Source organism: Anabrus simplex, chromosome 2 (assembly GCF_040414725.1).
Source record: "Anabrus simplex isolate iqAnaSimp1 chromosome 2, ASM4041472v1, whole genome shotgun sequence".
In the NCBI taxonomy this organism is placed as follows: Eukaryota; Metazoa; Arthropoda; class Insecta; order Orthoptera; family Tettigoniidae; genus Anabrus; species Anabrus simplex.
In genome coordinates this window covers 1,154,853,758-1,154,872,557 of record NC_090266.1, presented here as the reverse complement: position 1 = coordinate 1,154,872,557, position 18,800 = coordinate 1,154,853,758, and the positions used below count along the sequence as shown (strand labels likewise).

Here is an 18,800-nt window from a genome sequence, read left to right as displayed (position 1 = left end):
GGCAGTTTCCTGTTGAGTTCACCGGGTGAAAAAATAATAAAAATGACGTGAAACGTACCTGAGTAGCGTAGAGGAGAGATCCTTTCTATAGGCTTGCCAGGGACTCACCAAGCTGCCCCTAGCAGTATTCTTACATATATAGAAGAATTAAAACGGAGGCACTATAAATCTCCCAAATTTTTGAACATTTTATATGTTGCTGTTCGCCGGCTTTGGTCAGTCGGGTCAGCTATCATGAAAACTATGTTACCTGCAATAGATCCTGCATCGTGTGTGCTCGCAAACTACCACTCTCGTTGAAAATGATAAAACCGCGTGATTTGAAACTGTCCTGGCATGCGTCCATAACCTTACTTTTTGTCACAGTTTAGCAAGACTCTAGATGAGATGCTAGAGTTTACGCACCTCAGACTCTCATTGCTTGCCCCCTCCTCCCTCCAGCACAACAGTTACCGGTACTAACCGGACCTCACCAATCCAGACGAACTGGCCTGGTCTTGTAAAGATAGTCATTGCAGCCTTGTAAAACACGCTGTAACATCGTCCAAGCAGTGCCATCTTGTATGTCTAGCTCTGTGACATCGTCCTAGTTGCACCACATTCTATCTTCAACCTATGTTTCGCGAAGGCCTAGCGGAAGCGTAATAGAGTTCACTAGAGCCTACACATAGCGCTGGTGAAAGTTACTCACAATTTTTTAAAAAATTACATTTCAGTTGTAGTCCGCTTCTGTGGTGTAGTAGTTAGCGTGATTAGCCGCCACCCACGGAGGCCGGGGTTCGATTCCCGGCTCTGCCACGAAATTTGAAAAGTGGCACGAGGGCTGGAACGGGGTCCACTCAGCTTCGGGAGGTCAACTGAGTAGAGATGGGTTCGATTCCCACCTCAGCCATCCTCGACGTGGTTTTCTGTGGTTTCCTACTTCTCTTCCAGGAAAATGACGGGATGGTACCTGACTTAAGGACGCGGCCACTTCCTTCCCTCTTCTTTGTCTGTCCCTTCCAATATTCCCATGCCTTCACAAGGCCGTTGTTCAGCATAGAAGGCGAGGCCGTCTGGGCGAGGTATTAGTCCTCCTCCCCAGTTGTATCCCCAACCCAAAGTCTCACGCTCCAGGACACTGCCCTTGAGACGGTAGGGCTGGGATCCTTCGCTGAGTCCGAGGGAAAACCCTACCCTGGAGGCTAAACAGATTAACAAAGAAAGAAAATATTTCAGTTGTAAATCTGTGTTTTTGCAGGGCATGAATCAGAGTTCAAAATACAGATTTTTAATTTTCATCCACTCTGTGACAAGAGACCACCGGCGTTCTAACTCCTCGTTCAGTAATTAAATGATTATTTTCATTTTAGTAACATAAATTATTGAAAGTTCACGACTAACACAGCATTGCAACAAAATAGTTCAGTCACAAAAAAGATAAAAGGAACAAACGAGCTTACCTCCTTACAGCAAGCTTGGCAGAAGACAACCCTTCTATCCGTAGTGAAATTTGGATCCCCTGTGATCCACCACTTCAGCCAGTAGGACGGCGATTTTCCTTTGCAATTACAATTTTTTTAAATGTCACGCCGACACAGATAGTTCTTGTGGTGATGATGGGATGGGAAAGGCCTAGGAGTGAGAAGGAAGCGACCGTGGCCTTAATTAAGGTACATGCCCAGCATTTGTCTGGTTTGAAAGTGGGAAACCACAGTAAACCATCTACAAGGCTGCCAACAGCTGGGCTCGAACCCACTATCTCCCGGATGCAAGCTCACAGCTGCACACCCCTAAGTGCACAGCCAACTCGCTCGTTGATTTTTCTTTGGGCATTGCCACAGACACACTTCTTCACAATAAATCACGACACGTTCTGAAGATAAAGCGTACGCGTACAACATTTCACATCGAGAAGGAGGTATAAGGGATATGGGTTGTGCAACATAGTTCGACGTTGATTGGTTCTTGCATATATCTTAGAAGATTGGAGGGGTTGAAGGCTTTGAGGTCAAATTGTTCCTTGTTTCTCCTGACGGAAATTTCCCACGAACTATTTCTGGTGACTTCCGGGAATTTACAGTTTTGTTTGTGGAATAAACAGCTCTTAAGAAATGAGAAGATAATACTGTCAAGCACATCATTTACAATATAATGCACTGGAAGAAAATTGGCTTCTTTGAAATACATAAAAAGGCATTAGATATGCAATTATACTCCAAATAGGCACAAACCCCTGAAATAGGCATTTATAGACACAATAAAACCAGCGAAATCTAGCTTAAAGGACCCTAAAACGGATTTATATTGCAAAAGCCTACATTTCTGAACACAGGAATAAAATAGGCAAATAGGCAAATTCCCATCTCTAGAATCACAGCCCCAGAGGAGTGCGACAAGCTTCGGCAGCTGGCACAATTCCTATCGTCGCTCTAAGATGGGGGCTTCATACATTCCATTCCTGACCCTGATGTAAGAGAGAAGGCTAAAAATCAATGGCCAAGATCTCTTGTCCATAACATGAATGATGATCTGTTCTTCCACGCAAGATTTTTGGAAGAAGGTGTATCTAATAGGAAAGTAAGTACACACGAGGAAAAAGCACAATGGTTGAAGATACGGTGGTTTAATATCCAGAGGGAGTAGCCAGAGTTTCTGCTTTATAGGTACAACAGACATGAAGGTGGGATATTCAATACAGTTTTTTAGAAAGATTATATTTTTTCGTGGCGTCGACCCCTACTTGCACCATATGATGTGAACCTGCGTAAAGTGTTGAATGTGAAGAAAGGAACGTTAAGGATGATACAAACACCCAGTCGCCAGAATAGGGATATTAATCATTTACAATTAAAAACCCCTGACCCGACCGGGAATCGAACCCAGGGCCGCCGGCTGACAGGTGGACGCTTTGCCCCCTACACCACGGGGCCGAACTTCAATACGGTTGATCTCTTGAATAAAAGAATTTGAGGTCGGCCTATCCGCCAGTTCCGAAGTTCCCTAGAGCTTCTCTATCCCGCAGCAGGAAAATGTCAAAAGAGAAATTAAATGATTTATTAGATCTTTTGAAATATATTCCACCACACCACCACCAGTTCTGCAGATCACTCCAAGAACAAGAAGAATATGAACTAGATGAAGACCGAAACTAATAAGGAGTTATCTAGCTTATCTAGTATGTATTGCCAAGAGTAGCTCCAAAATGTATTAAATTTTCATTTACATTCCTTTAGAGGTAAAGGCTGAACTTATTACAATAGTTCCTGTTCAGTACGCACTAGAAATGTTCCTTACACATAAGTCCATAATTGCCAAACCAACAATTTTGTTTGTGAGGCCAGTTCTAGTTCAACGCCAAAATTGCTCATAAGTTTGTGATTTAATTTGGCTGTGAATAATTAGTGCCAAATTTTTTATTGTTATGTGTGTGATAAAACTATATTTGTACTGAGTGATGCAACAATAAAGTAATATTTCAGATGCACTCGCTATTTTTCAATCGTAGTTTAGCTTTAGATATCTCAAAATGAAGTATATGAGGGTTAAACACCAATGACATTGGCCACTCTTCTTCTTCTTCTTCATGTGTCGTGTCCTCGCAGAACGTTGGCGATCAGTAGCACGATCTGTTGTTTGTTCATAGTTGTTCAGAACAGGGTGAGCCACTGGCTCAGGTTGCCAAGCCACGATGTCCTACTTCTCCCTGGAACACGTTTTCCATTAATTTTCTCTTGGAGTATTACTTGTAGAAGGTGGTATTTACAGTTCCACACCATATGACCAAAGTATTTCAGGTTCCTTGTCTTGAAGGTAGTGAGAATTTCTTGTTCCTTGTTCGTACAGTGCAAAACTTCTATATTGGTCGTTTTAGCTGTGCAAGGTATCTTCAGCATCCTTCGATACGTCCACATTTCAAATGCTTGCAACTTCTTGCATATGGTCTCGGTTAGTGTCCATGCCTCAACGCCATATAATAGAATGCTGAAAACGTAGCACCGGAGTAGCCATGTCCATAGTGTAATGAAAAGTTCACGGCTTGTCAAAAGTTTTCCAAGTCTCTGAAAAGACCACTCAGTTGTGTGAAATTCAACAAATAGTAATCTCATTACAATTTCTATTTTACATACCAGTACCGGTACTAGGAAATATTCCAAATAGTAACAAAATGATGAATCAGTAAACCAGGAACTAGCAAATAATAATGGAAAATTAACATTTAAGAAAATAAATATTAGGTTTAGTGAAGGTAGTGAGAATTTCTGGTTACTTGTTCATACAGTGCAAAACTTCTATGTTGGTCATTTTAGCTGTGCAAGGTATCTTCAACAAACAACAGATCATGCTACTGATCACCAACGTTCTGCGAGGGCATGGCACATGAAAAAGAACTTCAACCTCTTTAATGAAAAAATTGTTTCAAATTGGAGTATTTATTTTCTATTTTTTTCTGTCTTACAGGAAGCACCCACTGTCCATCTTGCTCATGAAGAATTTCCTCATCCGGGAGCCTGGACTGTTTTTCCCATTCTCAGCAGGTATAGTAATATTAACCTCAGAATTTTGTAAGTGCAGGGTTTCTTTTATTTTCTAAAAACTGTTGTATTTTAGAATTATCAGGAAAATATTTGTGATATTCTGTCTGTCTGATATCAGTAAAGCAGTGATGTCATATAGAGCTGTTTGCTTCACTGGCCATAAGTGATCTTTAAAGTTAATTTTAAATACAGAAGGCCCTATATAGAAACATATTCTCACATCATTTACTTACACAACTGCAATCATACTTTCAGATTTATATAAAGTTCAGTTTCTTTACCACTGCTGCTAAAGTAGCACTTAATTTATGATGTTATAAGGACATCACAGTGTGTTTTCATGATGATCAACACTTTGCTTACAGCTATGTAATCATGGTAGGAATTTGCAATGAATAACATCTTCACTACAGACTGTAATGTAAAAGCCTTTAGTGAAGTCGTTATTAATCATTATTATCATCATTGTTGTCTCTTCTAACAGGAATATCAGGAATATATTCATCAAACAGTTCTGTTGTTTAACAGTTCAGGGTTTCACAGTTGGCATCTTGATGAATGTACAGTAGAAGAAATAGGTTGTGGTTGAATTGGGTTAGAAACGTCCAACATTTCAATGGAAACATCCTGGCATTTTTAAGGGGTGTGCTCTCCGCAAATGTCAACAGTGGACTGAAGCAACATCGCCAATCTCGGAACTAACTACCTTCTGACCACATTTGTATCAAAATCCAGCTAAATTTAATGCACTCTAAAACCAGTTATGTATGAAATTAGATGTACCATCAATTATTTTACATATTATAACTTATAAAAAATATAACATTATTTATTTATTTATTTATTTATTCAACACATTGTATTTTAATTATCAGAACAGCTACACAGAACAACGAACGAACATTGAAAGTGAAGTTTCCTTTATAAATGACCTACTAGATTTTCTGAAGTGCACAGCTCCCTTTATTTACAGCATTCAAAGATCCCAAACATAAATGTATTACTGAATGGCAACTGTTGTAGTAACCTACTACTATAAAAACATCTGGTAGTGTCAAAGTCCTTGACCATAACACAGTGCTGTGAGGTGAACACATTCGTTACCTCAGCTGAAAAAATAAAAATGTTTAAAAAAAAGCAATCTCTGTTCCACCACTCTCTGTAAAGCCAACATTACTTTATAAACTCACTAGATGACTAAGTAGAAATATAACAAGCAATCTATCAGGCCCTCCTCTGCGAACCATGTGACCTTGCCGCGGTGGGGAGGCTTGCGTGTCCCAATGATGTAGATAGCCGAGCCGCAGGTGCAACCATATCGGATGGGTATCTGTTGAGAGACCAGACTAACGAATGGTTCATCGAAAGGGGGGTAGCAGCCTTTCGGTAGTTGTAAGGGCGGCAGTCTAGAGGATTGACTGATACGGCCTTGTAATAATACTCAACATGGCTTAGCTGTGTTGATACTGCTACACGGCTGAAAGCAACGGGAAACTACAGCCGTAACTACCTCCCGAGGACATGCAACTCTCTCTGTATGAATGATGTACTGATGATGGCTTCCTCCCGGGTAAAATATTCCGGAGGTAAACTAGTCCCCCATTCGGATCTCCGGGTGGGGACTACATGAGAGGGGGCGATCATCAGGAAGATGGATACTGACATTCTGCGAGTCGGAGCGTGGAATGTTAGAAGTTTGAATCGTTGTGGTAGGTTAGAGGATCTGAAAAGGGAGATGGATAGGCTAAAGTTAGATGTAGTTGGTATAAGTGAAGTACGTTGGCAGGAAGAACAGGATTTTTGGTTAGGCGACTACCGAATTATCAACACAAAATCAAACAGGGGAAATGCAGTAGTTGGTTTTATAATGAATAAGAAAATAGGGCAGCGGATAAGCTACTACGACCAGCATAATGAAAGAATTATTGTCGTCAAGATAGACACCAAACCAATGCCCACCACAATAGTGCAGGTCTATATGCCTACTAGTTCAGCGGATGAGGAAGAAATTGAAAGAATATATGAGGAGATAGAAGATTTAATACAATATGTAAAAGGTGACGAGAATCTAATTGTGATGGGAGACTGGAATGCAGTAGTAGGCCAAGGAAGAGAAGGTAGTACAGTAGGAGAATTTGGATTGGGACAAAGGAACGAAAGAGGAAGTCGGCTGGTTGAATTCTGCGCTGATCATAATTTAGTCCTTGCCAATACTTGGTTCAAACACCACAAACAATGGCTGTATACGTGGACGAGACCTGGAGACACTGGAAGGTATCAAATAGACTTCATTATGATTAGGCAGAGATTCAGAAACCAGGTGTTGGATTGCAAAACTTTCCCAGGAGCAGACGTGGACTCTGACCACAACTTGGTGGTCATGAAATGCCATCTGAAGTTGAAGAAATTGAAGAAAGGAAAGAGTGCAAAAAGATGGGATCTAGACAAGTTGAAAGAAAAGAGTGTGAGGGATTGTTTCAAGGAACATGTTGCACAAGGACTAAATGAAAAGGCCGAAGGAACCACAATAGAGGAAGAGTGGAGAAGTCATGAAAAATGAAGTCAGTAGGGCTGCTGAAGAAATGTTAGGAAGGAAGAAAAGATCAACTAAGAATAAGTGGATAACTCAGGAGATACTAGACCTGATTGATGAACGACGAAAATACAAGAATGCTAGAAATGAAGAGGGCAGAAAAGAATACAGGCGATCAAAGAATCAAGTGGATAGAAAGTGCAAGGTAGCTAAGGAAGAATGGCTGAAGGAGAAGTGCAAGGATAATACCAATATAAATGGTCCGTTATTGGACATTATAAATTTTCCAGCTAGCTCATTCTTGGTTGCCAGCGTTTCGCCCTCATGTGCTAGGGTGGGCTCATCAGTTGGTACCTAGCACACCTACCAATACGCTGGCTAGTGCATACCGTGGAGGCCACTGCGTAGGCTAACTGGAGCCACTGGCAGTGCCAATGCACTAAGAGACTTTGTCTCATCACTAAAAATTGATGCCTGCTTGGCCATCAGATGATATAGATGTTGATTCCCATAGGGAATCTGAAATATTTGTCCTGAATGAGCAAATTTATAATACCAATATAAATGGTCCGTTATTGGACATTATAAATTTTCCAGCTAGCTCATTCTTGGTTGCCAGCGTTTCGCCCTCATGTGCTAGGGTGGGCTCATCAGTTGGTACCTAGCACACCTACCAATACGCTGGCTAGTGCATACCGTGGAGGCCACTGCGTAGGCTAACTGGAGCCACCGGCAGTGCCAATGCACTAAGAGACTTTGTCTCATCACTAAAAATTGATGCCTGCTTGGCCATCAGATGATATAGATGTTGATTCCCATAGGGAATCTGAAATATTTGTCCTGAATGAGCAAATTTATAATACCAATATAAATGGTCCGTTATTGGACATTATAAATTTTCCAGCTAGCTCATTCTTGGTTGCCAGCGTTTCGCCCTCATGTGCTAGGGTGGGCTCATCAGTTGGTACCTAGCACACCTACCAATACGCTGGCTAGTGCATACCGTGGAGGCCACTGCGTAGGCTAACTGGAGCCACCGGCAGTGCCAATGCACTAAGAGACTTTGTCTCATCACTAAAAATTGATGCCTGCTTGGCCATCAGATGATATAGATGTTGATTCCCATAGGGAATCTGAAATATTTGTCCTGAATGAGCAAATTTATAATACCAATATAAATGGTCCGTTATTGGACATTATAAATTTTCCAGCTAGCTCATTCTTGGTTGCCAGCGTTTCGCCCTCATGTGCTAGGGTGGGCTCATCAGTTGGTACCTAGCACACCTACCAATACGCTGGCTAGTGCATACCGTGGAGGCCACTGCGTAGGCTAACTGGAGCCACCGGCAGTGCCAATGCACTAAGAGACTTTGTCTCATCACTAAAAATTGATGCCTGCTTGGCCATCAGATGATATAGATGTTGATTCCCATAGGGAATCTGAAATATTTGTCCTGAATGAGCAAATTTATAATACCAATATAAATGGTCCGTTATTGGACATTATAAATTTTCCAGCTAGCTCATTCTTGGTTGCCAGCGTTTTGCCCTCATGTGCTAGGGTGGGCTCATCAGTTGGTACCTAGCACACCTACCAATACGCTGGCTAGTGCATACCGTGGAGGCCACTGCGTAGGCTAACTGGAGCCACCGGCAGTGCCAATGCACTAAGAGACTTTGTCTCATCACTAAAAATTGATGCCTGCTTGGCCATCAGATGATATAGATGTTGATTCCCATAGGGAATCTGAAATATTTGTCCTGAATGAGCAAATTTATAATACCAATATAAATGGTCCGTTATTGGACATTATAAATTTTCCAGCTAGCTCATTCTTGGTTGCCAGCGTTTCGCCCTCATGTGCTAGGGTGGGCTCATCAGTTGGTACCTAGCACACCTACCAATACGCTGGCTAGTGCATACCGTGGAGGCCACTGCGTAGGCTAACTGGAGCCACCGGCAGTGCCAATGCACTAAGAGACTTTGTCTCATCACTAAAAATTGATGCCTGCTTGGCCATCAGATGATATAGATGTTGATTCCCATAGGGAATCTGAAATATTTGTCCTGAATGAGCAAATTTATAATACCAATATAAATGGTCCGTTATTGGACATTATAAATTTTCCAGCTAGCTCATTCTTGGTTGCCAGCGTTTCGCCCTCATGTGCTAGGGTGGGCTCATCAGTTGGTACCTAGCACACCTACCAATACGCTGGCTAGTGCATACCGTGGAGGCCACTGCGTAGGCTAACTGGAGCCACCGGCAGTGCCAATGCACTAAGAGACTTTGTCTCATCACTAAAAATTGATGCCTGCTTGGCCATCAGATGATATAGATGTTGATTCCCATAGGGAATCTGAAATATTTGTCCTGAATGAGCAAATTTATAATACCAATATAAATGGTCCGTTATTGGACATTATAAATTTTCCAGCTAGCTCATTCTTGGTTGCCAGCGTTTCGCCCTCATGTGCTAGGGTGGGCTCATCAGTTGGTACCTAGCACACCTACCAATACGCTGGCTAGTGCATACCGTGGAGGCCACTGCGTAGGCTAACTGGAGCCACCGGCAGTGCCAATGCACTAAGAGACTTTGTCTCATCACTAAAAATTGATGCCTGCTTGGCCATCAGATGATATAGATGTTGATTCCCATAGGGAATCTGAAATATTTGTCCTGAATGAGCAAATTTATAATACCAATATAAATGGTCCGTTATTGGACATTATAAATTTTCCAGCTAGCTCATTCTTGGTTGCCAGCGTTTCGCCCTCATGTGCTAGGGTGGGCTCATCAGTTGGTACCTAGCACACCTACCAATACGCTGGCTAGTGCATACCGTGGAGGCCACTGCGTAGGCTAACTGGAGCCACCGGCAGTGCCAATGCACTAAGAGACTTTGTCTCATCACTAAAAATTGATGCCTGCTTGGCCATCAGATGATATAGATGTTGATTCCCATAGGGAATCTGAAATATTTGTCCTGAATGAGCAAATTTATAATACCAATATAAATGGTCCGTTATTGGACATTATAAATTTTCCAGCTAGCTCATTCTTGGTTGCCAGCGTTTTGCCCTCATGTGCTAGGGTGGGCTCATCAGTTGGTACCTAGCACACCTACCAATACGCAATGCACTAGCCAGCGTATTGGTAGGTGTGCTAGGTACCAACTGATGAGCCCACCCTAGCACATGAGGGCGAAACGCTGGCAACCAAGAATGAGCTAGCTGGAAAATTTATAATGTCCAATAACGGACCATTTATATTGGTATTATAAATTTGCTCATTCAGGACAAATATTTCAGATTCCCTATGGGAATCAACATCTATATCATCTGATGGCCAAGCAGGCATCAATTTTTAGTGATGAGACAAAGTCTCTTAGTGCATTGGCACTGCCGGTGGCTCCAGTTAGCCTACGCAGTGGCCTCCACGGTATGCACTAGCCAGCGTATTGGTAGGTGTGCTAGGTACCAACTGATGAGCCCACCCTAGCACATGAGGGCGAAACGCTGGCAACCAAGAATGAGCTAGCTGGAAAATTTATAATGTCCAATAACGGACCATTTATATTGGTATTATAAATTTGCTCATTCAGGACAAATATTTCAGATTCCCTATGGGAATCAACATCTATATCATCTGATGGCCAAGCAGGCATCAATTTTTAGTGATGAGACAAAGTCTCTTAGTGCATTGGCACTGCCGGTGGCTCCAGTTAGCCTACGCAGTGGCCTCCACGGTATGCACTAGCCAGCGTATTGGTAGGTGTGCTAGGTACCAACTGATGAGCCCACCCTAGCACATGAGGGCGAAACGCTGGCAACCAAGAATGAGCTAGCTGGAAAATTTATAATGTCCAATAACGGACCATTTATATTGGTATTATAAATTTGCTCATTCAGGACAAATATTTCAGATTCCCTATGGGAATCAACATCTATATCATCTGATGGCCAAGCAGGCATCAATTTTTAGTGATGAGACAAAGTCTCTTAGTGCATTGGCACTGCCGGTGGCTCCAGTTAGCCTACGCAGTGGCCTCCACGGTATGCACTAGCCAGCGTATTGGTAGGTGTGCTAGGTACCAACTGATGAGCCCACCCTAGCACATGAGGGCGAAACGCTGGCAACCAAGAATGAGCTAGCTGGAAAATTTATAATGTCCAATAACGGACCATTTATATTGGTATTATAAATTTGCTCATTCAGGACAAATATTTCAGATTCCCTATGGGAATCAACATCTATATCAAGTGCAAGGATGTCGAAGGCTGTATCGTCCTGGGAAAGGTAGATGCTGCATACAGGAAAATCAAGGAAACCTTTGGAGAAAGGAAATCTAGGTGCATGAATATTAAGAGCTCAGATGGAAAGCCACTTCTAGGGAAAGAAGACAAAGCAGAAAGATGGCAGGAGCATATCCAACAGTTGTATCAAGGTAACAATGTAGATAATTTGGTTCTGCAACATGAAGAGGCTGTTGATGCTGATGAAATGGGAGACCCAATTTTGAGGTCAGAGTTTGACAGAGCTGTGAGTGACCTAAATAGGAACAAGGCACCTGGAATTGATGATATTCCCTCTGAATTACTGACTGCCCTAGAAGAAACCAGCATGGTAAGGTTATTTCATTTAGTGTGCAGGATGTATGAGACAGGAGAAGTCCCATCCGATTTTCGGCAGAATGTTGTTATACCTATTCCCAAGAAAGCCGGTGCTGACAGGTGTGAAAACTACTGCACCATTAGTTTAGTATCACATGCCTGCAAAATTTTAACACGTATTATTTACAGAAGAATGGAAAAACAAGTTGAAGCTGAGTTGGGAGAAGATCAATTTGGCATCAGAAGAAATGTAGGAACACGTGAAGCAATCCTGACTTTACGTCTGATCTTAGAGGATCGAATCAAGAAGGACAAGCCCACATACATGGCATTCGTAGATCTAGAAAAGGCATTCGATAATGTTGATTGGAACAAGCTATTTATGATTCTGAAGATGATAGGGATCAGATACCGAGAGCGAAGAATTACCTACAACCTGTATAAAAATCAGTCTGCAGTGATAAGAATCGAGGGCTTTGAAAAAGAAGCAGCAATCCAGAAAGGAGTGAGGCAAGGCTGCAGTTTGTCCCCTCTCCTTTTCAATGTTTACATAGAACAGCCAGTAAAGGAAATCAAAGAGAAATTTGGAAAGGGAATCACAGTCCAAGGAGAGGAAATCAAAACCTTGAAATTTGCCGATGATATTGTTATTCTATCTGAGACTGCAGAAGATCTCGAGAAGTTGCTGAATGGTATGGATGAAGTCTTGGGTAAGGAGTACAAGATGAAAATAAATAAGTCCAAAACAAAAGTAATGGAGTGCAGTCGAACGAAGGCAGGTGATGTAGGAAATATTAGATTAGGAAATGAAGTCTTAAAGGAAGTAGATGAATATTGTTACTTGGGTAGTAAAATAACTAATGATGGCAGAAGTAGGGAGGACATAAAATGCAGACTAGCACAAGCAAGGAAGGGCTTTCTTAAGAAAAGAAATTTGCTCACTTCAGACATTGATATTGGAATTAGAAAGATGTTTTTGAAGACTTTCGTGTGGAGCGTGGCATTGTATGGAAGTGAAACATGGACAATAACTAGCTCAGAAAGAAAGAGAATAGAAGCTTTTGAAATGTGGTGTTACAGAAGAATGCTGAAGGTGAGATGGATAGATCGAATCACGAATGAAGAGATACTGAATCAAATTGGTGAGGGGAGATCGATTTGGCTAAATTTGACGAGAAGAAGAGATAGAATGATAGGACACATCTTAAGACATCCAGGACTTGTTCAGTTGGTTTTTGAAGGAAGTGTAGGTGGTAAGAACGATAGGGGTAGACCAAGGTATGAATATGACAAACAGATTAGAGCAGATGTAGGATGCAATAGTTACGTAGAAATGAAAAGGTTAGAACAGGATAGGGTGGCATGGAGAGCTGCATCAAACCAGTCTATGGACTGATGACTCAACACACACACATCTATCAGGCAATAAATAAATAAATAAATAAATAAATAAATAAATAAATAAATAAATAAATAAATAAATAAATAAATAAATAAATAAATAAATGACAGTTTAGGTATTAAAGAACTTACGACTCACTTGAATACCACATACTCGCACATATTTCCAAATTGGTATTCATGGCACCATTATAACTTAAGCAGATTTGAAACAGTGTACTTAGAGTTTTACCCGCTGTCACTTTGTAATACTAGAGTCATGGTTTCAACAGAAATACACTGGAACTAACAATTTGTTTTTAACTTAAAAAGCCTAACCTAAACTGAACGAGCAAAAGTTTACAGGTATTTTAACGTCACGAATGTTTTACAGTTTCACTCTCTTACTGAGCATAGGTACAGCTAGGACAAATGAGGGAAAATATTCCTCATCACATATACCTCTGTTATATTCGCAAAGAATGCCTCAAAACTCGCGAAAACTTCACCTATAATTGAAGAGAACACTACAGAAATTCACAATATACCACCAGTACAGGCAAACCACTCATACAGAGCAACTGAAGTACAAAGATTTTGTACTTCGCGCTTGGCACTGTCTTCATGCTGGGCAACCTAAGTATTTTTCCGCGTACATCAAAATATATATACTCTTCACGTGCCATCAATGAATCGCTCCCAAAATCTTCATACATGCCAAAATCCAAAAATAATAATAAATACTTTTATTTATTTAATAAACTGGCTATTTTTATCAGCAAGACTACGTGCAAGTGGCTATACTGCTTTTTCTTGTAGCAGTGCTATTATAACTAACATGTACCCAAGCTAGCTGCTCTGCCGCCGTTAGGACACGGTGAATCTCGAGCGAGGCCTTTAGCTATCACCCGCCTCCTCAAGAGAAGGAGGCTTAAAGGGCATGCGTCAACCATGCGAATTGAATTTTGCTGGGGTAGCTCACTTTCTTGCCGGCAAAGAAGCCCAGCTCGCTGGAGACACCTGGACTGCAGTAGAGCGAGTGGGTTATTGAGACAACTGTACTTGCCTTGACTTAGCTGTTTCCAGGTTGTTGATTTTTAACATGATAGGGAAACGTTCTAAGGGATAATAAGAAAATGTAAATACAAAATTATTTTTCCCAGCAGCACTAGGGTAGCTGGGGTTCAGTGCACTCCACTGCCATAACGTATGGTTGCATTTATAATTGGAAGAGTTTCTATATTTCTTTATAATTAAAATTTGAAATAATTTGTAAATTATTGCACATGTACTTAAAATGTAATATTCAACATGTAATAAGCAGAGGAGAAAAAGCAACTCATAAACTGACCAATGCAATTTCTGATGCACCATTGTTGTTCTCCTCCAGATTACGTCTTGGAATTAAATCATCATTATTTACATGTAAGTCTTAAATTTCATTCAAGTCTGTACTACATATATAGATACAATATTGCAAATTGAAGATTATGCATATCCAGTTCAACACATTTCGAAAAATACATAATCTACAGTTTCTTTGTCTTCGACAGCACTTGAACAATGCTTTGATTTTGTGTACGTACAGAGAATCTTTTGTCATAGATCTTAATATACAATCCATAGTCTATATATTGAGATGACAGTAGCAAGCCATTTAGAGTCCTTATGATAAGCTTCTTATGAGTTTTTTATTTATCAAATATACTTGAAAAAAAAACTCGTTCACATGCAGCACTAGAATGAGAAACCACAAGAGTGTCTAGAATGATATCTGCTAGAGCAGTAAACTTACATTCTCCCAATTCATCAGTGAAGTTGTGAACATGCACCCAAAACTTGTCTGTATCCATTGTGATCCAGTCTTTTGGGAGATAGGAAAAATAGAAATTCCTCCATCATTCATCTGTGACCTGCATGTTGTTCATATAACAAGGTTCTATCTTGTGGTAATTCAGAAATAAGGGGGCTTAATGACTGTGGTCTAGAACAGTGTGATCCATTTATAACTTATGCAGTGAACCAGGTAAAGATGTGGGTTTTTATACCCACCAGTTCAGAATTTTATGCTCTATCGATTAATTCCAATATCACTTATTTCTCCCCCCATGGCACCACAGTCCTGAAGGGCCATAGCCTACCAAGCGACCGCTGCTCATCGTAAAGGCCTGCAGATTACGAGGTGTCATGTGGTGAGGATGACGGATCCTCTCGGGCGTTATTCTTGGCTTTCTAGACCGGAGCCACCATCTCACCGTCAGATAGCTCCTCAATATTGTAATCACGTAGGTTGAGTAGACCTCAAATCAGCCCTTAGGTGCAGGTAAAAATCCCTGACCACCGGGCGAGTTGGCCGTGCGCGTAGAGGCGCGCGGCAGTGAGCTTGCATCCGGGAGATAGTAGGTTCGAATCCCACTATCGGCAGCCCTGAAGATGGTTTTCCGTGGTTTCCCATTTTCACACCAGGCAAATGCTGGGGCTGTACCTTAATTAAGGCCACGGTCGCTTCCTTCCAACTCCTAGGCCTTTCCTATCCCATCGTCGCCATAAGACCTATCTGTGTCGGTGCGACGTAAAGCCCCTAGCAAAAAAAAAAAAAAAAAAAAAAAAAAAAAAAAAAAAAAAAATCCCTGACCTGGCCGCGAATCGAACCCGGGGTCTCCGGGTAAGAGACCACTTATTTCAGATTATAACTAATAGCTCAAATGCACTTGCATAAAAAACCAAAGAAATATTTCTGCTAATACATATGTTGGTTCATTTTAATACCTCGCATCAGATTTCTCAGATCAAGTAATAGTTGGATATTACTTACACAGATCACATTTTATCTATTGCAAATTTTTTTAGGGGTAGATAGACAAGTTGCTTTATGTCATCCCGAAACAGATAGGTTTTATGTTGATGATGGGATAGGAAAGACCTAGGAATGGGAAGGAAGAGGCCGTGGCCTTAATTAAGGCACAGTCCCAGCATTTGCCTGGTATGAAAATGGGAAACCACGGAAAACCATCTTCAGGGCTACCGACAGTGGGGTTCGAACCTACTATCTCTCGAATACTGGATACTGGCTGCACTTGAAGCGACTGCAGCTATCAAGCTCGGTAGGAGAGTTTTCATGAAAGTGGTGTGTTCGTATGATGTGCAAATTAAATATGTTATCACGCGGCAGTGGTTGAGATGCCAGTGAAATGTGTTACAGAAAAACCGGTGAGTTATATTCTTAAATGATACTAAAATCAATTTAAATATAAAAGTAATCACAATCTTAATACGTTCTTTAAACATATATTCTTAGATCACGGCTGTGAGCTTGCATCCGGAGAATAGTGGGTTTGAATCCCACTGTCGGCAGCCCTGAAGATGGTTTTCCATGGTTTCCTTCGCCATAAGACCTATCTGTGTCGGTAAAGCCGTTAGCAAAAAAAAGTGACAGAAATGTGATTGGCAGAGGTATTAAATTATGAAAACAAACTGTGATGTTGGTTAGGAATATTAAACATTTCTTACGAGGTGTTTTATTTAATGGCGGTGTTATATCTGGTAAAAATTTAAATAATTTATTATTGGAAGAGACAGAGATGTGTATTACTACAGTGAATAAAATAGTTAAAATCAGTTATGTCAATACCTATGAAACCCCCACTAAAAAGAAAGTTCAGAAGCAGAAATTTAAATTTGATAAAATAAGACGATTTTACTCAGGACTTGCTTCATGGAATAATTTTGGAGTATTATAGGGGTGGTAAATCTCCAACAATAAGTGACCTAACAGAATCAGCAAAACAGAAGTCAGCTGGGACAGAATATCAGTTTCCCTATGGAGCAAAGACACGTTGACACTTTGTCATCTTCTGAAAAGTACATGTCTGTACCTAAAAAATGTTTAAAAGCTGAAACATCTGAAATAATTACTTGGCAGTGCAGATATCTTAAAGATATTCAAGATCTTCGGGCCCAAGGTTTTGCTGACCTGTACCTTGATGAAATGTGGTTTGACAGTAACTGTTGCAAAATGATGAACTGGACATATCTGACAATTGTGCTGTAACAACCCCATTCAACAAAGGCAATAGAATCGTTATTGTTCATTGCGGTGGATGGTTTGGTTTTATTAGTTAATGCTCTTCTATTCACAAATACTAAAATGGCGGATGCTCCCGTGGATTACCATGGCAGCATGAAATCAGAAATCTTTGGAAACTGATTTGAAGGAGAGAGGATACTACAAAGTTTAGAAGGACCATCTGTGACAATTATGGACAATTTCTCCTACCACAGCTGTGTATTTAACCTTAAACCCTATCAATACTGGAAGAACGATTGAATCCTCAATATATGATCGATAAAAATATTCTTGTCCCTCATCCTATTCCTGTAATTCAAGTATTTCTTGAAATTATTGCTGATGACATGCCTATTGGAGAAAGAAAAAAAAGTGGAGGTAAACGTCCAAAAGTGAAGCTCTACCTCTGAGACTATGTGGCTTACCCAAGATACACTAGGACAACGTACCTCTACGGCCCCATCGTGAGTGCCGTTGGATCACCGAGCTACAATATTGCTAAACATCTGGCCACCTTACTACAACCTTACATCGGTGGCAGAGATTCAGGCCACTTCACACAGCTGTTTCCTATGGAACGACAATTTCTACGAACAAATTGACGGTATGGCCATGCGCAGTCCTCTGAGACAAGTGATCGCAAATTTATTTATAGAAAAGTTCGAACAAACAGCACTCGAGACCGCAACACTGAAACCTAAGGTTTGACTGTGCTTCGTAGATGACACCTTTGTGATCTGGAGCAATGGACAGGAACAACTACAGCTGTTTCTACAGCATCTCAATAGTATTAACACCAATATTTGGTTCACTGTGGAGACAGAAAATGAGGGAAAACTCCCTTTATCCGATGTTCTTGTAATGAAGACGGCCGATTTAAACTTGGGATGCGCAGTGTACCACAAGCCGACCCACACAGGCGTCCAACCTCCACCCACGACAAAAATATGGAGTGATTATGACGCTACCTGCCTGTGCTAGGAGAATTTGTCAACCTCAGCAATTAAACGAGAAGCTCAGCCAACTCAGTATGGCCCTACTCGCTGAATGGTACAGCCATAAAGATATCCAGTGAGCACTCTATCCCGGACGTCTAAAAACCAGGGAGAAAGGAGAGGAGCGGCCAGCAGCTAAAGCCTTTCTGCCGTATATTGGGAAAACAGCTGACAGAATAGGGAGGTTATTGGAGTCCCATGGGGTAAAAACCATATATAGGCCGATGAAGAAAATTCAGGAACTACTAAGATCTGCCAAAGACAAGCATCATCTTCTTTCCACAGCAGGTGCGTACAAGATCCTGCGCAGCTGCGGCCAGGTGTACGTAGGCACTACAAAACACAGCATTGCCACGCGATTGAAGGAGCGTAACAGACATAGCCAGCTGGGACAAGCAGATAGATCATCAGTCGCTAAACACTCGCTGCTAGCAGGCCATGACATACAGTACAGTGACGGCCTTCAAGCCCGGAAAACACTGACGATTTATAACGCCAAGTGGAAGAATTTACACATAACATGTTTCCCCATAAGTTAGTTATGAATTGCACTGTATCACTCTTGATCTAGTACTTTGACAATTTTTTCTCATTTCACCATTTTGACATCTCTGTTGTTAGCTTGGATCTCCCAACAATTTTACTTTGAAAAATATATATATTTAAGATTCTAGTGGTATACAAATGGACACA

General features: G+C 41.1%; 1 protein-coding gene across 3 annotated transcripts in view; it reads left to right on the top strand.

Moving 5' to 3' along the window:
- Positions 1 to 18,800, top strand: part of LOC136863367 (beta-1,3-glucosyltransferase) — a 589,711-nt gene that overhangs the window by 525,544 nt on the left and 45,367 nt on the right. For all 3 annotated transcript variants that reach the window (XM_067139767.2, XM_067139768.2, XM_067139766.2), the window contains one exon: positions 4,441 to 4,517. In XM_067139767.2, coding sequence (XP_066995868.1) covers positions 4,441 to 4,517 — 77 coding nt within the window. The remainder of the gene's footprint in view (positions 1 to 4,440; positions 4,518 to 18,800) is intronic.